Below are 23554 nucleotides of genomic sequence, written 5' to 3'. Positions count from 1 at the left end.
ATATATGAATACAACAAAAGGCTAAAGAGCAGGAAAACTAGAATTCAAAATGATTATTGGGTTAAAACAAATATGTGGGGTAAAACTGATACATACATTCCCAGAGAATTAGAAAATAGCATTTCAACATCATTGGTGAACAGTGTGGCACACACACAAGTAGAAAGAAACCCTTTTGAGTTTGTCCTACTACCACCTTGAGTTTGAGTTTATTATCACTAGTAGCATGAGTAAAACATGTCACATTTTCATTGAAACGAATACAATAGATATTTGATTGATATATAGAAACATAGATGGTTGATAGAAACAACATTGAAAACGCTGTGATTGTACTTTTGTACTTTTTTCTTTCCAATGTTCCAATAAAGCTGTTAGGGAATGACGTCTGATGTCGTAAATCCCAATATCCGGGAATCTGAGTAAACATGGCTTCTGGCATGCGCAGTTGTTCCTCGGCGCTTCGACCTCTGCAGCCGGTAAGTGAAGGGGAGACAATTGGAGGTCTGCGCGGAAACATTTTAACAATCGATCTTCTATCTAAAGTCGTTTTGGATCCACACCGACATATACTTTATGTGAAGACAGTTGTTTTGCACATATAATAATGAATGGATTCGCTGTTTCTTAGATTTTTTTGGTGAAATTCTCATTGACCTTAGCAACTGTTGTCTCTCTTTTTTTTTTTGTTGAGAAAACCAGGTGACTCGTCTTCAGTTGATGTATCAGTGAACACATTAAACCAATATGTACGCCTGTGCGAAGTTCGTCACTACACCTGCACTGGTGAGTTGTGAAAGTAATGATAACGTTACATATAAGTTGTCATAGCATAATGTTGATTAGGTACGTGGGCCTGCTGAACTTGTACTTATTTTTGACTTAGGAACTGCTGTAACGTTTCAGTGCATGCAACTGTGCACACTGAATGGCAAGTAACTTGGTTTAAGTCTATTATTTTTTTTAAACCAGCTCTTGAAAAATAACGTTACTTGTCACCTAAGCTAGGTAGCTAGTTTTAGCTATGCTAACGTTAGGTTGCTAATCAGCGCTCGTTAGGTAGCTAGTGAGTTTTGTTTGTAATTTCAAGGTCATGCAGAAATAAAGCACCAAAGACTGCTTCTGAAATACGAAGGGCTTCATTTGGCTATGTGAATTGGGGTGGGTATAATTTGTGGACCGTTCCAGCAGGATCTGTTCCAAAAACTTCATAAATAACAAGGTTGCCAAAAAACAACGCATACAAAGTTGTATAGCGGCCGAATTAGAGAGTGGGTGGGTATAATTTGTCGAACGTTCCAACAGGAATCTATTCCAAAAACTTCGTAAATAACAAGGTTTCCAAAAAACAACGCATACAAAGTTGTGTAGCGGCAGAATAAGATACCGGGTAGGGAGTGGTCTATTTCATTGCGTTTTTCACTCATGACGTCTATTCCGAAAAATGTCTCTCCTCACATGTCTGTTTGCCTATGGACAAACAATAAGAATAAGCTACGTGGTGAATTGATGCCTATTCGGCAGCTAGTTAGCTAGGTTTGTATGCGTTGCTACTTTGTATGCGTTGCTACTTTGTATGCGTTGCTACTTTGTATGCGTTGCTACTTTGTATGCGTTGCTGGTTGGCAACCTTTTACTTTACGTTTTTTGGAACAGATTCCTGTTGGAACGTTCCATAAATTATACCGACCCAGTGGGTAGGGAGGGAGTGGGCTATTTCATTATGGTTTTCACTTACCACGTTTATTCTTAAAAATGGGGGCAAGCTACTGGTTATGTACCATGTGGTACTGCCCACATCTGACTTTTTAAAGTTGGTCAGTTGTGATGTACATGATATTGTCCATGTGTCCCCCTGTGACTCAATTAACAAATGTTTTTTTTGGGAGGTGGTGTGTTTGTAATCAAGTTGATGTTATGGAAGTTGCATCGCTTAATGTTACTGTTTTTTAATGTACAGGTCCGTTCTGGATCCAGGGCCTTATACAGACCCCTCTCTGCGTCTGTCCTTTCCCGACCGGATGTCAGAACAGGAGAGGTGAGTGTCTACCTGCCCCTTTACCCTTTAGTTCCCTTACCTCCAGGAACAACAACTTCTATGGACAACTGATGCTACCTTTCTAGATTTTTTTCCTTAGGTAAAATGTTGCAGATAGAAATGTTATATAAGAAAACAACCCTCTGCTCTCTTCTAAATGATAATGATTTCCTCTGCAATGATCTGAATGTTGTCTTAATCTTACATGTTTAATATTTATCTTCAACCTGTTTTTATGGTCATTTTAGTCAATTTAATTTTTTTATTTTTTTTTAATATGATTTTAATTTAAAAAAATGTTTTATTGCTCCCAGGCTAGTACTACCCTTGTGCCACAGAGCACCTTTTTCCACGTAGCACTGAGGGGTTTCCAGACTAGCGCTGTGAGCAGAGACATTGACACAGCAGCCAAGTTCATTGGCGCTGGAGCTGCCACAGTTGGAGTGGCCGGTTCTGGTGCTGGAATCGGGACTGTGTTCGGCAGCCTTATCATCGGATATGCAAGGTAAATATTGCCATTAGTAGATATGGTGCCCTACTTTATACCCTCAACTATGTGAATTTTTGCAGATTTTTCTCAGATGCATTTTTGACAATGTTTAGGAAAATGGTTAACAATTGCTATGGCTGCAAGTCGTCTCTCCCACAGCTTTGATTCATGGATCTAACAACCTTTTTGTTTTTCTCCCCAGGAACCCCTCCCTAAAACAGCAGCTTTTCTCTTACGCTATCCTGGGATTTGCCCTGTCTGAAGCCATGGGTCTGTTCTGCTTGATGGTTGCTTTCCTGATCCTGTTTGCCATGTAAATATGTCTTCTGCAGATGGTGATCATGATTTTGAAACTACAGCTGTGATTACCTATTTTACTCGAGCAACCAAAATTGTTCCGTGTTGGTCATGAAATTGTACATTTTCCAAGTTTTTGTTGAAGGATAACAAAACCAAAAGGCATGTATTGTAAAGATGTTACCAATTACAGAATAAAAATGCATGTATTTCACTATTTAAAATGTGAGTTATTTTGTGTATTTCCAAAGGAACACCAGATTTCTCTATAGTGTGTACCCTTGAACTCAAAACAAAGCATATAGTTATGTTAACTGCAGGTTGGTTGCAATCAAGTGAGTTTAAGTAAATTACACTGTACTTTTGGTTATCATATGTGTTTCTTAATTGCAATAAATCAACTTTCACTGGTGTAATAGAATTTCCTCTTGCTGTTCCATGAAGATAAATTGTCAACATGATTCTGCTTTACATTTATTTTTAGGGCTTTTGGAACTTCCATTTGATGTATGTTAAAGTTGCCCATAGATGCTGTTGATCTGAGATCTTTACCTAGGGGAAAATGTATCCCAACGCCATACATTCCTCTCGATCTTGGAAAATATTTTAGATTTGGGATGAGATTTAGTTCAGCTGTTGGATTGTATTTCAATAGACACTTCCAATCTCTTTGTAGTGAGGTAGATCACAAACTTGCATTTTGAGATTATAAACTTCCTGAGCACTATATTAATAGCGGTAAGTAAATATCTCACAGCGGTTGGATCCTGTGCAGAGACATGAGCACTAGGCTTACTCCCTGTGACACAAGTGCCTGGGCTTTTGAATTGACCCCCCGCATTATAGCTCACATTGCTTTGTAGTACTGGGATAGCCTTTGTTGGAGCATACTTGTTGGCTTTGGCTTGGCACAAAGGAGGATGCAACTGGCTGTATGTGAGTGGACGGTGAGCCCCCCCCCCCCCCCCCCCCAGCTATGACTATTATTCTTCAACCGCTCAGCCCATTGACACTTCCAAAAACAAACTGCTTCTGCTCCCATCCTGATTTTGAACTGTTTTTGTGTAATTACTTATGTGCTATGTATGTAATTCAGCTCTTAGCTGCCAACTACAGCCTACATGTGTAATAAAACTGCTATTATGGTGCCTGGCACAAGGCCTGGCCTTTATCTGGCTATCCTGCTCATGACCCTACAAGATCGAGTTGGTAGCACACACCTTCCATAGGTATTTTGTATTTCTGTTACTCTTCCTGGGGTCCAGCAAAATGAAGGCAGTTATACAACTTTTTTTTAAACATTACATTGCATTCACAACATATTAAGTGTGTGCCCTCAGCCCCCTACTCTACCACATATTTACAACACAAAATCCATGTGTACGTGTGTAATGACCGGTGGCACAGGAAGTAGTGCTCTTGCCTCCGCACTGCAGGATCTATGAATCGATAGCTCAAACATTGCCTGTACTAGGCAACATTGCATGTAATATTCTTATGGATTCTCTCCTTTTTAAAAATGTTTTTATTTCACCTTCATTTAACCAGGTAGGCAAGTTGAGAACAAGTTCTCATTTACAACTGCGACCTGGTCAAGATAAAGCAAAGCAGTTCGACACATATAACAACACAGAGTTACACATGGAGTAAAACAAACATATAGTCAATAATACAGTAGAAAAATAAGTCCATATACAATGTGAGCAAATGAGGTGAGATAAGGGAGGTAAAGGCAATAAATAGGCCATGGTGGCGAAGTAAATACAATATAGCAATTAAAACACTGGAATGGTAGATTTGACAGATGAGTGTGCAAAGTAGAAATACTGGGGTGCAAAGGAGCAAAATAAATAAATACAGTCATTTACAGGTATGTTTGGCAGCATATTCTCACATGGTGGAATTAACTGTATTGCTGCTGATGGTCCATGCTTTCCAGAATCCTTGGGACTTCCCAACTCTGACGTTACTTCATTGAAGTTGAAATTTAAAATGGGTAGGGACATCCTAAGGAACCCGGATAGCACTAACCCTGCCAGATCCTATTCTGAGCAGCATCACATGGTAACCATGGTAACACTTCGTCCTAAAATTGAGGCTAATGGTCACGTGATATCACAAGATGGCGACTTCGTGAAAGATGGATACGGTGATGTGGTGTAAGTACAATGTGTTGGGCTCAACTATATTATCTATATGCATCGGATAGAATACATATGGACTTTATCCTCAATGCAGATAAATTAATGTTTGCATCTACGCCTGTTCGCGATCTTTGTATTTGTTTATTTATTTTTGCCATGAAGTCGGCGGCGTCTCACAGTGTGAGCAAACGCGTTAACGTTAAGTGGCTAGCGCTAGCTAGCCTGGATTGGCTCTGTTATTGAAGTAGAAACGTTTTATACAGCTTAACATTTTGTTGTTGCTATATGTTTTCTCGCAAATTAATATTTATTCACTGTATTCCCATTATCAGCTTTCTAACTGCGGTGGAAATTGTCATCTATTGCGCTTCAATTAACGCACCAAGAATGGCTCTAAATGTCTTTGGTAAGTTACCTAGCTAGCAAACTGTTCGCCTCTGTCAGTTTGATACCTCTCTAGTCCCAATACCAGCTCCAACGTCATCTTCCTAGTAATGCATGTGACAGATATGCTATAGAAATGTGGTCAGTGTTTGGCTATCCAGCTACCTTTTTTGGCCTTGTCGGAAGGCCTGTAGAGTTCTTTCGCGCGAGATGAAAACAACATAGATTTGTAGATACGATGTTGGCTGGCTAACTAACAGTTTAGTCTAGTCATTATCAACGTTAACGAATTAGCGTTACAGCCTTTTAGGTAATGTCAAAACCCCTTGATCACCAGAGGGCATCACAAGGTGTTGAATGACACACTTTGTCAGCTTGTCTGTGATGATTGACAAAGGACCCTTTTCAAGAGCTGGAATAGTAGACTACAGGCTATTGCCTTTTTGTTGTTGTTGTTGCATCAAACAAAAAACATTGGCAATTTAGCAACAATGGTAGGGGGATGCTATACTGGGGTAGGCATCGACATGTCTGTCACTTTTGGTCCAACTAGGAAAGGGAGAGAAAATGCATAAAGAACAGTTAGGGGACAGGAAATTTAGTGCATTTCAAGTTTAAGATAGAGCTGACATCCAGGCTGTGGGGGATGAGACGGGAAGCTCTGTGCTTCTGACAGATATCCAGTGTATTCTGTCAGAACACGCATGTCATAGTCCTTTCAGGATGTGGGATGTGGTTGAAAGCACAGTCTGCAGCAGTCTGTTGTGCTGTAGTTATTTGAAGGTCAGAACATCCTTGTAGTAGCCTAATTCAAATCTTTGGTAGTAGCTATCTTTTAAAGGTATCCTACGCAATGGTATTGACCCAAACTGCATGTGCTACAGTAGTGGTACGGTTTAGTATAGAACAGTGGTAATTTTTTGTAAGGATATGTTGCTATGAGTGGAGACAGCGCGACCGTATCAACAATGGCGGACGTGTTAGAAGAGTTTTGTGTTCTGCCTCTTTTTTATGTTTATGCTTCCTATACTGCTATGTGGCTGAGGCATTAAAGGAGAGCATAACTGTCTCTTGAACTCTGCTCTACGAGTTAAATGACAACAAAACGGTGCATTACTGCCAGTCCACCACCAACATGGATGGATGTGCAGAGCCTATGTCATAACTCCATGGCCAGATACCGTGTCTTTGGGCCAGCTGCACCTCCTTTTTAGCGAGGTGAACAGCGCTTAAAAAAGTGTAATATGAAACGTCAATTCCATGCCCCCATAAAACAGTTTGGCTTGGCACCATGATGTATAAATGTTTTAATGTATGCATGCTCTTACTTCTCAAGTACAATAAGTCTAAGCTAATACTAATGTTAGTTTTATTGTGAATGTGCATAAAATCCACTGCATTAGTTTGGTATTGTTGATTAGGCTAGTCTCAAAGTATCTTGCGTGTAGCCTAAAATGAGTAACCTATATTATTCTCGAAGGCAATTCACATGTGCTAAAGGCTCGCAAATGTAATACATTTTTTTTGTAAAACATAGCATGTCTGTGTTACTGAATCTGTTCACTTGCTGTAGATGTAGCAAATCAAATTTGTCAGGGTGGCTTAATCAGCACAGTTTAAGTGTAGTGTGATACAATGGCCACCCGGAGGCACTGTAAATCAGGAAACAAAGATTTTTGTTCGTCTGTCAATGTTTATTTAAACCATTTTTTTTTTTTTTGAAAGACTTGATATTATGTTATTCTTTCCTCAGACCATGATGAATACAGGCCACCAGTGTGGAAATCTTATCGTGAGTATAAATGTATTCTAATGATGAAAATATTGTAGGGAGCACTGTAATCATGTTTTACTGACTGTTCTGTTTTCGCACCAGTGTATCAGCTTCAACAGGAGGCACCACATCCACGGCGATTGACCTGCACCTGTGAGGTAAGCAAACAGATATAGAATACAGACAAATTGCAGGTATTCGTAATAGATTCTCAACCTTACTACAAGATTATTAAACAAAATGCTTCCAATATGACAATTTTATATGAACTGAAAACACTTTACTGCAACACTTGATGAACTGTGACAATATAGGTCTGCACAGGACTCATTTCTTCATCCTGCTCCCGCAGCTTTTTATACCGCACCCACCACTTCCTGCTGTTTTTTTGTCTAACTCCCGCCTGCTCCTGCAACAACTGGTCCCACCCAACAGCAGTTCCAAAATGTTATTTTAGGTTAAGCTAACTTGGGAGCCCTGGTCTCAGCAATTTTGCCACCCTAGGCAATATCAAAATGCACAAAAACAGCCAAATAAATAGGTTAAATAATCAGATATTCTCACATGGACAGTTTTTATTTTAGGCTACTGGTAGGCTATTATTGGGTTACATATCAGCCAATAGGCTAGGGGTAATTTGAAAGAGATCCAGATTTGGAGAGAAGTAGAATAGAGTGGTTACTTGACTTGAGGTACGTTTGGCATAATTTTTAGGAGCGGGACGATTTTCAGGCGGAGACGTGCTATTTCCAGTCAATGTAGTAAACTACACTCACCGGCCAGTTAGTAGGTACACCCACCTAGTACTGGGTCGGACCCCCACCCTTTGCCTCCAGAACAGCCTGAGTTCTTCGGGGGATTCTACTAGGTGTCGGAAACATTTCACAGGGATGTTGGTCCATGCTGACACAATGGCATCATGCAGATGATGCAGATTGGATGCCAGTACATTCATGCAGCGAACAACCCGTTCCATCTCATTCCAAAGATGCTCTATTGGGTTGAGGTCTGGGGAGTGCGCAAGCCACTCAAATAAACTGAACATGCTGTCATGTTCTAGGCAATTTTTTTTCACTCCTCAATTGTCCAGTGTTGGTGATTGTGTGCCCACTGGAGCTGCTGCTTCTTGTTTTTAGCTGATAGAAGTGGAACACTGTTCACACCCCTCTTGTTGGGGAAGGTAAAATATTGCAATTTGAACCTAATTTTGTGTAATTTAACACTTTTTGCATGGGGCAGAGATTTTTAGTTGTCGCTGTTTTTAAAGCTAATTTCCTGTAATTCTATGGGTTCTTCCATACCTTTTGTGTGTTTATATGATACCAGGGGTCAAAGCCCGGTTCGTATTGACCCCGTTATGGGTCCGGATCCGGTCCACAGTCCGCCAGTTGATTATGGAGGCCCGAGATAGACACTGTCATGCTTGAAAAACCCAGGAGGGTGGCAGTTTGGCCGGCAGCGACGAGCATACCACGCTTAAAGTTGCTTAGGTCAGTAGTTTTGCCCATTCTAATGTTCAATCAAACATTAACTGGGTGCTTGTCTGCCTACTTTATATAGCAAGCCACAGCCACGTGACTCACTGTAGGAGCGATTCATTTTCATGAACTGGGTGGTGTACCTAATAAACTGTCTGGTGAGTGTATTTACGTTTGTCATTTAGCAGACTCTTATCCAGAGTGACTTACAGTTATAGCTCATATTTAGGAAGTTTCAGAATCCCAGAACTAAAATCTTACGTAATTGTGTCAGATGCTCAAACGTTCTAGGAGGAGATTAGGGCTTGGTGTATTTTAAGTTATATGTATGGATTCATATACCAGTATAGATTTGTACAAAACTGTCTATAATGGTATTTTAAAGGTGCAATATGCAGAAATCGCTCCACCATTTCCTGGTTGCTAAAATTCGAATAGTTCGCCTATTTTCAATTTGTGTGACAAAACAAGCGGCCATTGTGTAGATAATCATTGTACATCTAAACCGCTGTGAAATACAATATTTTCCATAATCAAAAATATTGTGTTTTGAAGATGGTGTAAAAGACGCAAAAACTAAACTTAAGAACATGAAGCATAGAAATAGTGAACAGAAATGGCGCTGGAGAGGAAGGCAGGCGTTTTACATGTCCCCAGCCGATTGTGTTTTTTTGTTTGTTTATTTGCCTTGTTTGTAACTTATTTTTTTAACTTATTTTGTACATAATGTTGCCGCTACCGTCTCTTATGACCTAAACATCTTCTAGACATCAGGACTGCGAATGCTCACCACGGACTAGCAGAATCCTTTTTTCCCTTTCACGAGTCTGACGAGCTCGATGCGAAGGATATACTGCTTTCTCGGGAACAGGCCCTTATCCCCGTGATATGCGGAGAAAAAGGGGCCGAAGGGCGGGCTGCCTTCTGAGAATTCGTAGGCGATCGAATAAGCCACTTGCAAACGTGCAGTCTTTGTAGAATAAAATCGATGACCTACGCGGAAGATTAAACTACCAACGGGACATTTAAAAACTGTATCTTATGCTTCACGGAGTCGTGGCTGAACGACGACAATATTAACATACAGCTGGCTGGTTATACGTTGTATCAGCAGGATAGAACAGCGGCGTCAAGTAAGACAAGGGGCAGCGGACTATGTAAATAACAGCTGGTGCACGATATCTAAGGAAGTCTTGAGCTATTGCTCGCCTGAGGTTTTGTATCTCACACCACATCAGTCATTGGCTTCATCAATAAGTGCATCGATGACGTTGACCTCAGTGACAGTACGTACCCTAACCAGAAGCCATGGATTACAGGCAGCATCCGCACTGAGCTAAAGGGTAGAGCTGCCGCTTTCAAGGAGTGGGACTCCAACCTGGAAGCTTATAAGAAATCCCGCTATGCCCTCCGACGAACCATTAAACAGGTAAGGTGTCAATACAGGACTAAGATTGAGTCGTACTACAAATGCTCTGACACTCGTCGGATGTGGCAGGGCTTGCAAACCATTACAGACTACAAAGGGAAGCACAGCCGGGAGCTGCCCAGTGACACAAGCCTACCACATGAGCTAAACTACTTCTGTGCTCGTTTTGAGGCAAATAACATTGAAACATGCATGGGAGCACCAGCTGTTCCGGGAGACTGTGATCACGCTCTCCGCAGCCGATGTAAGACCTTTTAAACAGGTCAACATTCACAAGGCCGCAGGGCCAGACGGATTACCAGGACGTGTACTGTGAGCATGCGCTGACCAACTAGCAAGTGTCTTCACTGACATTGTCAATCTCTCCCTGTCCGAGTCTGTAATACCAACATGTTTTAAGCAGATCACCATAGTGCCTACGCCCAAGAACACTAAGGTAACCTTCCTAAATGACTACCGACCTGTAGCACTCACGTCTGTAGCCATGAAGTGCTTTGAAAGGCTGGTCATGGCTCACATCAACACCATTATCCCAGAAACCTTACCCCCGCTCCAATTTTCATACCACCCCAACAGATTCACAGATGACGCAATGTCTATTGCATTCCACACTGCCCTTTCCCACCTGGACAAAAGCAACACCTATGTGAGAATGCTATTCATTGACTACAGCTCAGCGTAGTAGCTAAGGACCCTGGGACTAAACGCCTCCCTCTGCAACTGGATCCTGGACTTCCCGACGGGCCGCCCCCAGGTGGTAAGGGTGGGTAACCACATCCGCCATGCTGATCCTCAACACAGGGACTAAACCCTCAGGGGTGTGTGCTCAGTCCCCTCCTGCACTCCCTGTTCACTCATGACTGCATGGCCAGGCACGACACCAACACCATTAAATTTGCGAATGACACAACAGTGGTGATGTGTCACCGACAACGATTAGACAGCCTATAGGTAGGTGGTCAGAGTCCTGGCTGTGTGGTGCCAGGACAACAACCTCTCCCTCAACGTGATCAAGACAAAGGAGATGATTGTGGACTACAGGAAAAAGAGGACCGAGCACGCCCCCCCATTCTCATCGACGGGGCTGCAGTGGAGCAGGTTGAGAGCTTCAAATTCCTTGGTTTTCTACATCACCAACAAACTTACATGGTCCAAGCACACCAAGGCAGTCGTGAAGAGGGCATGACAAAACCTATTCCCCCTCAGAAGACTGAAAAGATTTGGCATGGGTCCTCAGATCCTCAAAAGGTGCTACAGCTGCTCCATCGAGAGCATCCTGACTGGTTGCATCACTGCCTGGTATGGCAACTGCTCGGCCTCTGACCGCTAGGCACAACAGATTAGTGCGTATGGCCCAGTCCGTCACTGGGGCCAAGCTTCCTGCCATCCAGGACCTCTACCAGGCGATGTCAGAGGAAGACTCCAAAGTTATAGACTGTTCTCTCTGCTACCGCACGGCAAGCGGTAACGGAGCGCTAAGTCTAGGTCCAAGAGGCTTCTAAACAGCTTCTACCCCCAAGCCATAAGACTCCTGAACATCTAATCAAATGGCTACCTAGACTATTTGCATTGCCCCTTCTCCCCCTCTTTTACACCACTGCTACTCTCTGTTATCATCTATGCATAGTCACTTTAATAACTCTACCTACATGTGTATATACTACCTCAACTAACCGGTGCCCCCGCACATTGACTCTGTACCAGTACCCCCTGTATATAGTTTCGCTATTATTTTACTGCTGCTCTTAATTACTTGTTACTTTTATTTCTTATTCTTATCTGAACTTTTTGAAACTGCATTGTTGGTTAGGAGCTCATAAGTAAGCATTTCACTGTAACCCATTTTATTCGGTGCATGTGACTAATACAATTTGATTTGACTTTAAACAGGTCTACCGCTTCTTAGACTTGCTTTCAATGAAAATTACAGATCTATAACTTAACATTTTTTCCAGGTCGCCCAAATAGTTACATATTGCAGCTTTAAGTGCTAAATAAATGAAAAGTTCTACAAATGATCTTACTTCATTGTCAGGTTGGTTCAGTAAAAATGGAGAAAGCCCATTTAAAAACCACTTCACTCAAAACATATTTAAAACTTTTATTATGCAGTCCACAAGAGATTAGGAAGTTGGAGAATTGGCCCGTGCTTTTCCACCCATACCTATAGGCTACTTAATTGAGACCATACAAGTCGGCGCACTTCCATCTCACTCACCCAATGTGGATAGGAACTTGAAACAGGAAGGATGAGTGTGTGAATATTGCGACAGAAGTGCTTTTAATTCAATAGATTATTTCAAAAACAATCTGCAGCACTGAACCATATTTAATCCCGACATTGTCTTGGCCACCTGCTCCTGCCCGCAGCATTAAATATGCAGACTGCGACACAATGACCTCTATGGAGCTCTCTACTGTACAACAGATGTAGTACAAAGCCTGAATCATTACAGGTTAACTTCACATTGCATTTGGGACTTTTGTATTTCAACCACAACACAAGCTGTTCTGCAGCAGTGACACGCTGTTCCGTAGGTGGTTCCCTACCACCCTCTAGCCTAGAGAGCTCTGTAGGCTCCTTTAGACAGAGCAAATCAGCTCATTCTGTCTCATTGCAGCACACCCTGCCTGCCCCTTTATCATCTGACCCCCTCAACTCTACCTTTAGGGTTGACTGCTGAAAGTGTCTGTTTCCTCTACAACTGTGGTCACCAACCGGTCGATCATGATTGACTGGTCGATCTCCAAGGCATTTCTAGTCGATCACCAAACATTTCTGTAAAAAACCCAACGATCAAGCCTTGCGTTCCTGTATTTTTTCGCACTGTTGGTGGTAGGTGCACTTGATTCAGTAGCCATAGCGCCGGTATGGCAGTTTTCCCACTTTGAACCATTTCATGTGTCTGAAGGTAGAACTCTGCCTCCCTGACTCAATGAATACAGTGATGAGCTCATGTTTAAGTTATTCAGCACTATCAACACTGCACATTTTATGGCTTATAAAAAGGTGTTGAACATTCTCCCTACTTACAAACGCAACAACCAGTACTGAAGCTGCAATGAATGAGTATAGCCAAGTGTTCCGATAAGCTAGCTGCTTGTAAAAAAAAAAGTGAAAACATTTATATTGAGAAATATTTCATCTTCTCTGGTTATAGGAGTAACAACATGAATTGGTATATGAGGCAGAAATAATGCAGTGGGTCTTGAGTTTTGCCATCAGCTGGAAGACTGTCCCCTTTTCTCAGTGGAAAGATGGTGAGTCGGGTGATAGGCAGCCTCAACGCTGCTCTCTCCCTCCCCTCAGACTGACCATCAGCTGCAGGCCAGATCCAGTAAAAAAGTACAGAAGCAAATTATTATGCTCACTTAGCTGTGGCTCACAAGTAGTACAAATATGATCTATTACCGTGGTCTGAGAACAACATTGGCAGAGCAATTCAAGCATAGGCAATATACAGTGATAATGTATTGGGCCTACGGCACTAACCTCTTTGCTACAGAACTGTTGTAATTGTTTAATGTTAAAAAAGAAATAGCATTTTTTTACTCTGATCTTGACTCAAAGGTTGGTGACCACTGCTCTTCAAAGATGGGACAAAACCACAGAGAGGTGCTCTCATTGTGCTTGTGAAGTGCTGAACAGTAGCTGAGGTCTGTCTTTTGTGTCATAAGTGGTGATAAGCAGTATTGGTTTCCTCTACTAACCCACAGGGAGATAAAGTTTTGTTGAAAACCTGCTTACGCTAGCTGTTGTACAAAGAGATGTAATTGCTCTCTTGATGAGCCTACATCTCTGTTCTTGTCACTTGAGTATTGTCATAGTTTTGAAGGATTTCCATACTTAGTGTGTTTCTCAAGGTAAAAATGTGCCTCAATTCATTATTGAAATAAAAGTAAAATCATCCTAAAACAGTCTACATTTCAACACCGGTGTAAGGATGTTTTTAAGGTAATCTTCTCTACAAAGCATAGGCTATTTATGAATTTAGAATACATTTCTATATTCTTTATTTTGGGCTTAAAGGCGCTGTATGGGCAATCGAACATCTGCATTGGCCGGTGATACAGCCTCTGCAGAAGTCAGAGCATTCTTATTTATTGCCCTTTGCGGAGCAGCGCAGAGCTGTTGTGAAGGAAGTGAGTTTGTTTATACAGGGCCTCCTGCTCCCACCTACCGTCAACCAATCATGTCAATAGGGAGCTATATGGTGCCCTCTGCATTGTAACAAAATTTGAAAGGCGCACAGCGATGTGGTACAGAGATCAATTTGGCCTATATAAAACCAATTTAAGTTCCCTCTACACCGACACAAACAGTATCCCGCAGACACTAACACACACCCTTGTTCTCAGCCATATTTGTCTTGAATACTTTGGCATTTACTATTATTAGATAAAGAAGCACAGATGGGATGATTTATAAATAATTTAATTGCATGTGTATTATTTGGAATTGAAGGGGCTCAGTCACACAGGCCATTCTCTCAGTGACACAATTGTGCCATGACCCTCTATTGACATTCTGAGGAGATACCATCTCAGAAGCCAGTTTACTGGGTTTGGAGTGTGGGTTAATTATAAATAATTCAGTCTGAACAGTAGCTTTAGAATATAAAGTTGAGAGAGTGTTGATTTTAGGGGTTGCCATTTTATGTGTAGTCCACAAATCTTTAGGCTATTCCCTGGAGATGATGCCTTCCTCTGTCTGCTTTTTAACCTTCATAAAACTAAGTCACATGAGGTGCAACCAGGCAATTTAAAAAGTAGAGCTGGGACTATAAACCAAAAATGATCGTCATCAACCATACTGATCAGGCATTTTAATGTTCTAAACGTATTGTTCTATTTGTTATCACCTCAATTCAGGCAATTTATCGCAATATGGATTTTTGTCCATATTGCCAAGCTCTAATAAGTAGTCTGCTCTTTTGCGCATACTGTATATAGCACTTTCTCTTGTCTAACACAGTACTGTATTTTAGTTTGTAATATGCAAAATGTTTTAATCGCAAATTATCATAGCAGACTATACCTATTGTAGTTTTGTCTATGTTGCTTGCTGCCAGATAAGAAGTGATGGAAAGATTCAGATTTTGTCTGGTTGTTTTCTGCTCATTACTGTATGTCTGCCCAAAGGTAAATTGTTAGCTGACCTCTCGTGTGGACATGCGCTCTTTACTGGGAATGTAAACAGATGCTGGTGTAAGTGGAGGATTCAAGGTTGATTACCCTGCCTGTATCTAATAGCTTGTTCTACCTGCACTAATAGAAATCAGATGCCCTGGCAGCCAGCCATCAGCTTTGATCTCTGATGCAAATACAATGTCCGCCCGCCCGCCCAGTACCGGTCAAAGGTTTGGACACATACTCATTCCAGAGTTTTTCTTTTATTTTGACTATTTTCTACCTTGTGTAATAGTGAAGACATCAAAACTATAAAATAACACACATTGAATCATGTAACACAAAAAGTGTTAAACAAATTTAAATATATTTTAGATTCTTCAAAGTAGTCACCCTTTGCCTTGACAGCTTTGCACACTCTTGGCATTCTCTCAACCAGCTTCACCTGGAATGCTTTTCCAACACTCTTGAAGGAGGTCCCACATATGTCGAGCACTTGTTGGCTGCTTTTCCTTCACTTTGCAGTCCAACTCATCCCAAACCATCATCTCAATTGGGTTGAGGTCGAGTGATTGGAGGCCAGGTCATCTGATGCTGCAGTCCATCACTCTCCTTGGTCAAATAGCCCTTCCACAACCTGGAGGTGTGTTGGGTCATTTGTCCTGTTGAAAAACAAATGATATTCCCACTAAGCGCAAATCAGATGGGGTGGCATATCGCTGCAGAATCCTGTGGTAGCAATGCTGGTTAAGTGAAGCTTGAATTCTAAATAAATCAACAAAGTACCATCTCACCACCACCTCCATGCGTCATGGTGGGAACCACACATGCAGAGATCATCCGTTCACCTACTCTGCATCTCACAAAGACACGGCGGTTGGAACCAAAAATCTAATTTGGACTCATCAGACCAAAGGACAGATTTCCACCGGTCTAATGTCCATTGCTCGTGTTTCTTGGGCCAAGCAAGTCTCTTCTTCTTATTGGTGACCCTTAGCAGTGGTTTCTTTGCAGGGATTTCGACCATGAAGGCCTGATTTTTTTTTTTTTTTTTTTTTTTTTTTTTTTAAACTCAGTCTCCTCTGAACAGTTGATGTTGAGATGTCTGTTACTTGAGCTCTGTGAAGCATTTATTTGGGCTGCAATTTTGGAGGCTTTTGGAGGTACCTCAATTTTGGAGGTACCTCAAATGAACTTACCGTCTGCAGCAGCGGTTACTCTGGGTCTTCCTTTCCTGTGGCGGTCCACATGAGAGCCAGTTTCATCATAGCGCTTGATGGTTTTTGCGACTGCACTTGAAGAAACTTTCAAAGTTCTTAATTTTCCGCATTGACTGACCTTCATGTCTTAAAGTAATGATGGACTATTGTTTCTCTTTGCTTATTTGAGCTGTTCTTGCCATAATATGGACTTGGTCTTTTACCAAATAGGGCTATCTTCTGTATACCAACCCAACCTTCTCACAACACAACTGATTGGCTCATGAAGCTGGTTGAGAGAACGTGCAAAGATGTCAGCTAGGCAAAGGTTGGCTACCGTAAATTCCGGACTATACGCCGCAACTTTTTTCCCAGGCTTTGAACCTTGCGGCTTAAACAATGACGCGGCTAATATATGTATTTTTCCCGCTTTCAACATTTTTTTCTCCAAAAAAACACCTGTGACGTGCTCAGTTTTTTGGCGGCATGAAGCTTTCGTTAACCCGTTCGGCAATTTCATTGGTCTAAGGTCAAACAACTTTTTTGTTTACTGTTTAGATTAAATCGAGCGCTCTCAAACTTCCCATCATTCTGATTACGGTAGTCATTTTGTCACCCTCATCATGGCAAAGACACGGAGAAATGCATATGATGCAGCTTTCAAGTTGAAGGCGATTGATCTGGCTGTTGGAAAAGGAAATGGAGCTGCTGCACGGGAGCTTGGTCTTAATGAGTCGATGATAACGTTGGAAACAGCAGCGTGAGGAATTGACTCAGTGCAAAAAGACAACTAAAGCTTACTGCTTATTTTTTGTTACAAGCCGTGTTTCATTAAAGCCTGTGTAAAGTTCATTTGTTTCAATGTACCGGTAGGCACCTGCGGCTTATAGACATGTGCGGCTTATTTATGTTCAAAATAATATATTTTTAATTCAGTGGGTGCGGCTTATATTCAGGTGCGCTTTATAGTCCGGAAATTACGCTACTTAGCATATCTGAAAAATATTTACAATTGTGTAACAGTTTTTTGGTTACTACATGATTCCAAATGTGTTATTTAAATAATTTTGACGTCTTCACTATTATTCTACAATGTTGAAAATAGTAAAAATAAAAAAAAACTTCAATGAGTAGTTGTCAGCTTTTGACTGGTACTGTATATACATATACAGTGCATTCGGAAATTATTCAGACCCATTTACTTTTTCCACATTTTGTTACATAACAGCCTTATTCTAAAAATGGATACAATTTTTTTTTTTTTTACATTTTGCAAAATACTGTACGTAAGTATTCAGACCCTTTTTGCTATGAGACACAAAATTGAGCTCAGGTGCATCCTGTTTCCATTGATCATCCTTGAGATGTTTCTAAAACTTAATTTGAGTCTACCTGTGGTAAATTCAATTGATTGGACATAATTTGGAACTGCACACACCTGTCTAATATAAGGTCCCACAGTTGACAGTGCATGTCAGAGAAAAAAATCAAACCATGAGGTCGAGGGAATTGTCTCTAACGCTCCGAGACAGGATTGTGTCGACCACTTCTGGGGAAGGGTACCAACAAATTTCTGCAGTATTGAACATTCCCAAGAACACAGTGGCCTCCATAATTCTTAAATGGAAGAACTTTGGAACAACCAAGACTCTTCCTCGAGCTGGCCACCCGGCCAAACCGAGCAATCGGGGGAGAAGGGTCTTGGTCAGGTAGGTGAGGCAGTTTATACAATTTTTAAAACATTACAATACATTCACACATTTCACAACACTGTGCGCCCTCAGGCCCCTACGCCACCTCTACCATATATCTACAGTAAAAAATCCGTGTGCATAGTGCGTATGTTGTGTGTATGCATGCGTTTGTGTTGCTTCACAGTCCCCGCTGTTCCGTAAGGTGTATTCTTTTTAAATTTTTATCAAATTTGACTGCTTTCATAATTTAATTGATGTGCAGTAGAGTTACATGTAGTCATGGCTCTATGTAGTACTTTGCGCCTGCCATTGTCTTTTCTGGACTTGGGGACTGTGAAGAGACCTCTTGTGGGGTATGCATGAATGTCCGAGCTGTGCGCCAGTAGTTCAGACAGCTCTGTGCATTCAACATGTCAATACCTTTTCATAAATACAAGTAGAGATGCAGTTAATCTCTCCTCCACTTTGAGCCAAGAGAGATTGACATGCATATTAATAATATTAGCTCTCTGTGTACATCCAAGGGCCAGCCATGCTTCCCTGTTCTGAGCCAATTGCAATTTTCCCAAGACCCTTTTTGTGGCACCTGACCACACGACTGAACAGTAGTCCAGGTGCGACAAAACTAGGGCCTGTAGGACCTGCCTTGTTGATAGTGCTGTTAAGCAGGTAGAGCATCGCTTTATTATGGACAGACTTCTCCCCATCTAAGCTACTGTTGTATCAATATGTTTTGACCATGACCGTTTACAATTCAGGGTTACTCCAAGCAGTTTAGTAATCTCAACTTGCTCAATTTCCACATTATTTATTACAAGATTTAGTTGAGGTTTAGGGTTTAGTGAATGATTTGTCCCAATTACAATGCTTTTAGTTTCAGAAATATTTAGGACTAACTTATTCCTTGCCACTCACTCTGAAACTAACCATCTCTTTAAGTGTTGCAGTAATTTCAGTCGCTGTAGTAGTCATGTATAATGTTGAGTCATCCGCATACATAGACACACTGGCTTTACTCAGCCAGTGGCATGTCATTAGTAAAGATTGAAAAAGTCATGAGTCTAGACAGTTGCCCTGGGGAATTCCCTATTCTACCTGGATTATGTTGGAGAGGCTTCCATTTAAAAAAACACCCTCTGTGTTCTGTTAGACAGGTAACTCTTTATCTACAATATAGCAGGGGGTGTAAAGCCTTAAGACACAAGCTTTTCCAGCCGCGAACTATGATTGATAATGTCAAAAGCCACACTGAAGTCTAACAAGACAGCCCCCACAATCTTTTATCAGCAATTTCTCTCAGCCAATCATCAGTCATTTGTGTAAGTGCTGTGCTTGTTGAATGTCCTTCCCTATAAGCATGCAGAAAGTTGGTCAATTTGTTTACTGTAAAATAGCATTGTATCTGGTCAAACACCATTTTTTTCAAAAAGTTTACCAAGGGTTGGTAACAGGCAGATTGATCGGCTATTTGATCCAGTAAAGGGGGCTTTAATATTCTTAGGTAGCATAATGACTTTTGCTTGCCTCCAGGCCTGGGGGCAAACACTTTCTAGTAGGCTTAAATTGAAAATGTGTCGGTATCGTCCACTATTATCCTCAGTAATTTTCCATCCAAGTTGTGACAAGACAGAAGCCACTCCTCAGTAAAAGGCACACTGGGAGTGTGCCAAATGGCACCTAAAGACTCTCAGACCATGAGAAACAAGATTTTCTGGTCTGATGAAATCAATATTGAACTCTTTGGCCTGAATGCCAAGCATCACGTCTGGAGAAAATCTGGCACCATCCCTACGGTGTGTTATGGGGGTGGCAGCATCATGCTGTGGGTATGTTTTTCAGTGGCATGGACTGAGAGACTAGTCAGGATCGAGGGGAAAGATGAACGGAGCAAAGTACAGAGATCCTTGATAACCTGTTCCAGAGCACTCGGGACCACAGACTGGGGCCAAGGTTCACCTTCCAACAGAACAACGATCCTAAGCACATAGCCATGACAACGCAGGAGTGGACAAGTCTCTAAATGTCCTTGAGTGCCCCAGCCAGAGCCCGGACTTGAACCCGATCAAACATCTCTGGAGAGACCGGAAAATAGCTGTGCAGCAATCCAACCTGACAGTGCTTGAGAGGATCTGAAGAGAAGAATGGGAGAACTCTCCAAATACAGGTGTGCCAAGCTTATAGTGTCATACCCAAGAAGACTCGAGACTGTAATCGCTGCCAAATGTGCTTCAACAAAGTACTGAGTAAAGGGTCTGAATACTTATGTAAATGTGAAAATAAGGTAAAATATATAAATGAGCAAAATGTCTAAACCTGTTTTTACTTTGTCGTTATGGAGTATTGTGTAGATTGAAGGAAGAAAATAATAAAATAAATACATCTTAGAATAAGGCTGTAACCTAACAAAGTGGAAAAAGTCAAGGGGTCTGAATACTTTCTGAAAGCACTGTGCATTTTTTATATATATTTTTTTATGTCGCCCCTTGTGTGCACATTCGGTATGACTGTATATCCTGGTATGGTACAGAAACGTTCTGAAAATATGAATACTACCCAACTCTAATTGCAACACAATAGTAGTACATTTTCAACACATTTTGATATGTGAAATTTCCAGTAGGATAGGCCTAGACAACTGCACTGGATTCTCTGACGTTGACCAGAATGATAGTCATGTCAGACACTTCTCGCAAACACTATCATTAATGCGATGACGGCTATTCATCAAATAATTACATACCAAATTCAATTATTACGCGATTAAATTAATCATAACAATTAAGTACCGTAATTTCCGGACTATTGAGCGCACCTGAATATAAGCCGCACCCACTGAATTTAATTTTTTTTTTTATTTTGAACATAAATAAGCCGCACATGTCTATAAGCCGCAGGTGCCTACCGGTACATTGAAACAAATGAACTTTACACAGGCTTTAATGAAACACGGCTTGTAACAAAAAATAAAAAATTAGCAGTAAGCTTTAGTTGTCTTTTTGCACTGAGTCAATTCCTCACGCTGCTGTTTCCAACGTCTTATCATCGACTCATTAAGACCAAGCTCCCGTGCAGCAGCTCTATTTCCTTTTCCAACAGCCAGATCAATCGCCTTCAACTTGAAAGCTGCATCATATGCATTTCTCCGTGTCTTTGCCATGGTGAGGGTGACAAAATGACTACCGTAATCAGAATGATGGGAAGTTTGAGAGCGCTCGATTTTAATCTAAACAGTAAACAAAAAAGTTGTTTGACCTTAACCCGTTCGGCAATTTCATTGGTCTAATGAAAGCTTCATGCCGCCAAAAAACTGAGCACGTCACAGAAGGTTTTTTTTTTTTTTGAAAAAAAAAATTGAAAGCGGGAAAAATCCATATTAGCCGCGTCATTGTTTAAGCCGCGAGGTTCAAAGTGTGGGAAAAAAGTTGCGGCTTATAGTCCGGAAATTACGGTAGTAATCTGTGGCACCATAGGAAATGTATTTGAGTTTCCGTTTCTCGAATTAACTCAAGAATATCTCTATACTATCCGTCATCCATCAATCATTTGCTCCTATTTCCGTCTCATTCTGAACGTCGTAATATTCTATAAATCTACACAAACCCTGGTCTACATGACTCAGCGATGCACAAATTGGCTTAGTTAATTTATTTACTAAATAATCACACAGAATTACATGAACACACACACAGGATATATTATACATTGATTACTAACATAATGCAATGAGAAGTCCCTGGTGAACTTTCCCGAGATAAAGGCTAGTTACACAATGAAAGGGGTGGGGTAAGAAAGAGCGGGAGAAGGAGAGACAAAGGAATTCAACTATTGTGCATAATACGCTCATTGTGGATATTTAGCACCCTAACAATCGCTCATTCGGATTTAGAAATGCAATGTACACATTTACGCTTATGTCTTTGTCTCTCTTTGTTGAACTCGCCAGGCCTATTTTATGGGGAGTCAGTCGACAAAGTCTTTGGTTGTCCACCAGAGGTCACCATGTCGTTTGTAGTCGTAACTTCTTGGCTTTGGAGTGTCTGTTAGAACCGGTCCTCCAAAGGTGTACCACGCGGTGTTCAGAGATGCTTGTTAGAATAGATCCTTTAGAGGTATCTATGGTGGTGAAAGGATATTGTTCCTTGTCTCTCGTCTTCGGTCGAGTTTCCTAGACTATTTTACATATACAGCTGCTGACTGAATGTGTAGTCTAGTTTTCACCTCCACTTGTCGAGAGTTTGAGGGTCTTACCATTTTCTGGTCTAGTAGTTTTAAATCATTTTACATGCCAGTAGCAACCTGGCATGTTTTGGTCTAACCATTCCGTAGTTTTAAACCATTTTACACGCCAGTAGCAACCCGACATGTTTGAGTCTAACCATTCATGACGTTCGGCTCGACACCGTCCGCCTGCTTGGTCTTTAGAGATATAACCATTTGTAATGTATTCAGCTCGGGCTGTACGTATACTGGTCTAAATGGTTGATTATTCAGAGTACAGCTAGAACCACTACACACCGGTAACCCGTCACACCGGCAACCCGTCATTTTATGGTCTCTATTTAAATGGCAACCATTTCAACGTGTAGCCACCGCTCCACATTTTCTGGTCGCATGTAAATTTCATTAGAGTCCTTTTTATAAGCACTCTGGAAAAAGGGGCGTTCCATCCTTGTTCATGCTCGTGTGGTTACTGTCTGGCTAAAATCCCATTTCATCTTCTCACAAATAGTTTCATATTTAATCATAAGTTTTACAACATTTAGATGTAACTCTGACATACATTGTGATAGCTTGTAAAGTTACAATGTTTTCGTTATAACGTCTTTAATGATATCACAAATGATATGACATAATCATTGTTTGGATCCCCACCGACCATTTCCCACATCCCACTTTATGTTAGGAATATTGTTTCATTATCCATTTTTGGATGTTGAAGTTCTTTGGGCAAGAACCTCTGTATACCACTCACATTCCATTATTGGATACTGAGAGGCAGAGGGAGAAAGTTAGAAACCATTTGCGACTGGTCGTTAAGTCATTATACCGACCCCGGGGGGGGGGGGGGGCTGCTGCTGCTGCTATCTTTGATCCTCACCCAGGAGGGAAAGTCATGACAGTCTTGTCACATTTCCATAGAAGCGCTGAAACCCCTCACAGATATTTATTTTACTTCATAGCCAGTTGAATATATGCAAGCCTTTGCTTTTATGAGTGTGATAAGCGATGCAAAATGTGTTCTGTTCTAGCCATTACATTCCGGCTTGGCCAGTCCCTAGATGGACACCTGTGCCTGCTTGCGTTGTCTCTGACTATGGTGCTTGTCCAGTGACCTTCCTCTGAAACACTAGATGGTGGGCATTAGATCCTATTTAAGTTTGCTATACGTCTTCACAGTAGTCAAGTCGCGCAGCATACAGCATTCTTTACTTTAGCCTCCCTGACGTTGTATAGTGCCTTACGGGAATGCATCCTAGTGTTATAGCTGATGCAAGTA

The 23554-nt window shown here is 41.3% G+C and overlaps 2 protein-coding genes across 4 annotated transcripts in view; both read left to right on the top strand.

Annotated features, from left to right (window-relative positions):
* The first annotated feature begins 422 nt into the window (after positions 1–422).
* LOC115195899 (ATP synthase F(0) complex subunit C3, mitochondrial) lies at positions 423–3241 on the top strand. 2 transcript variants are annotated; one of them, XM_029756244.1, is made up of 5 exons: positions 423–479; positions 693–786; positions 1961–2038; positions 2353–2543; positions 2731–3241. In XM_029756244.1, the coding sequence occupies exons 2-5, from the start codon at positions 748–750 to the stop codon at positions 2843–2845; spliced, it is 423 nt and encodes a 140-aa protein (XP_029612104.1). In that variant the 5' UTR covers positions 423–479; positions 693–747; the 3' UTR covers positions 2846–3241. The 2 variants fall into 2 exon arrangements, with proteins under 2 accessions (XP_029612104.1, XP_029612105.1); XM_029756245.1 differs by lacking the exon at positions 423–479 and adding an exon at positions 558–578.
* Positions 3242–4880: 1639 nt separating this feature from the next.
* The window catches only part of LOC115195898 (N-chimaerin), a 43149-nt gene continuing 24475 nt past the window's right edge, over positions 4881–23554 (top strand). The window contains exons 1-4 of one of the 2 annotated variants that reach the window (XM_029756242.1): positions 4881–4984; positions 5302–5375; positions 7107–7145; positions 7230–7285. In XM_029756242.1, coding sequence (XP_029612102.1) covers positions 4887–4984; positions 5302–5375; positions 7107–7145; positions 7230–7285 — 267 coding nt within the window. In that variant the 5' untranslated portion in view covers positions 4881–4886. The remainder of the gene's footprint in view (positions 4985–5301; positions 5376–7106; positions 7146–7229; positions 7286–23554) is intronic. The other variant, XM_029756243.1, reaches the window with a different exon arrangement.

Source organism: Salmo trutta, chromosome 6 (assembly GCF_901001165.1).
Source record: "Salmo trutta chromosome 6, fSalTru1.1, whole genome shotgun sequence".
In the NCBI taxonomy this organism is placed as follows: Eukaryota; Metazoa; Chordata; class Actinopteri; order Salmoniformes; family Salmonidae; genus Salmo; species Salmo trutta.
The sequence above is the reverse complement of the archived record's forward strand: the minus strand, read 5'-3'. Positions and strand labels throughout refer to the sequence as shown.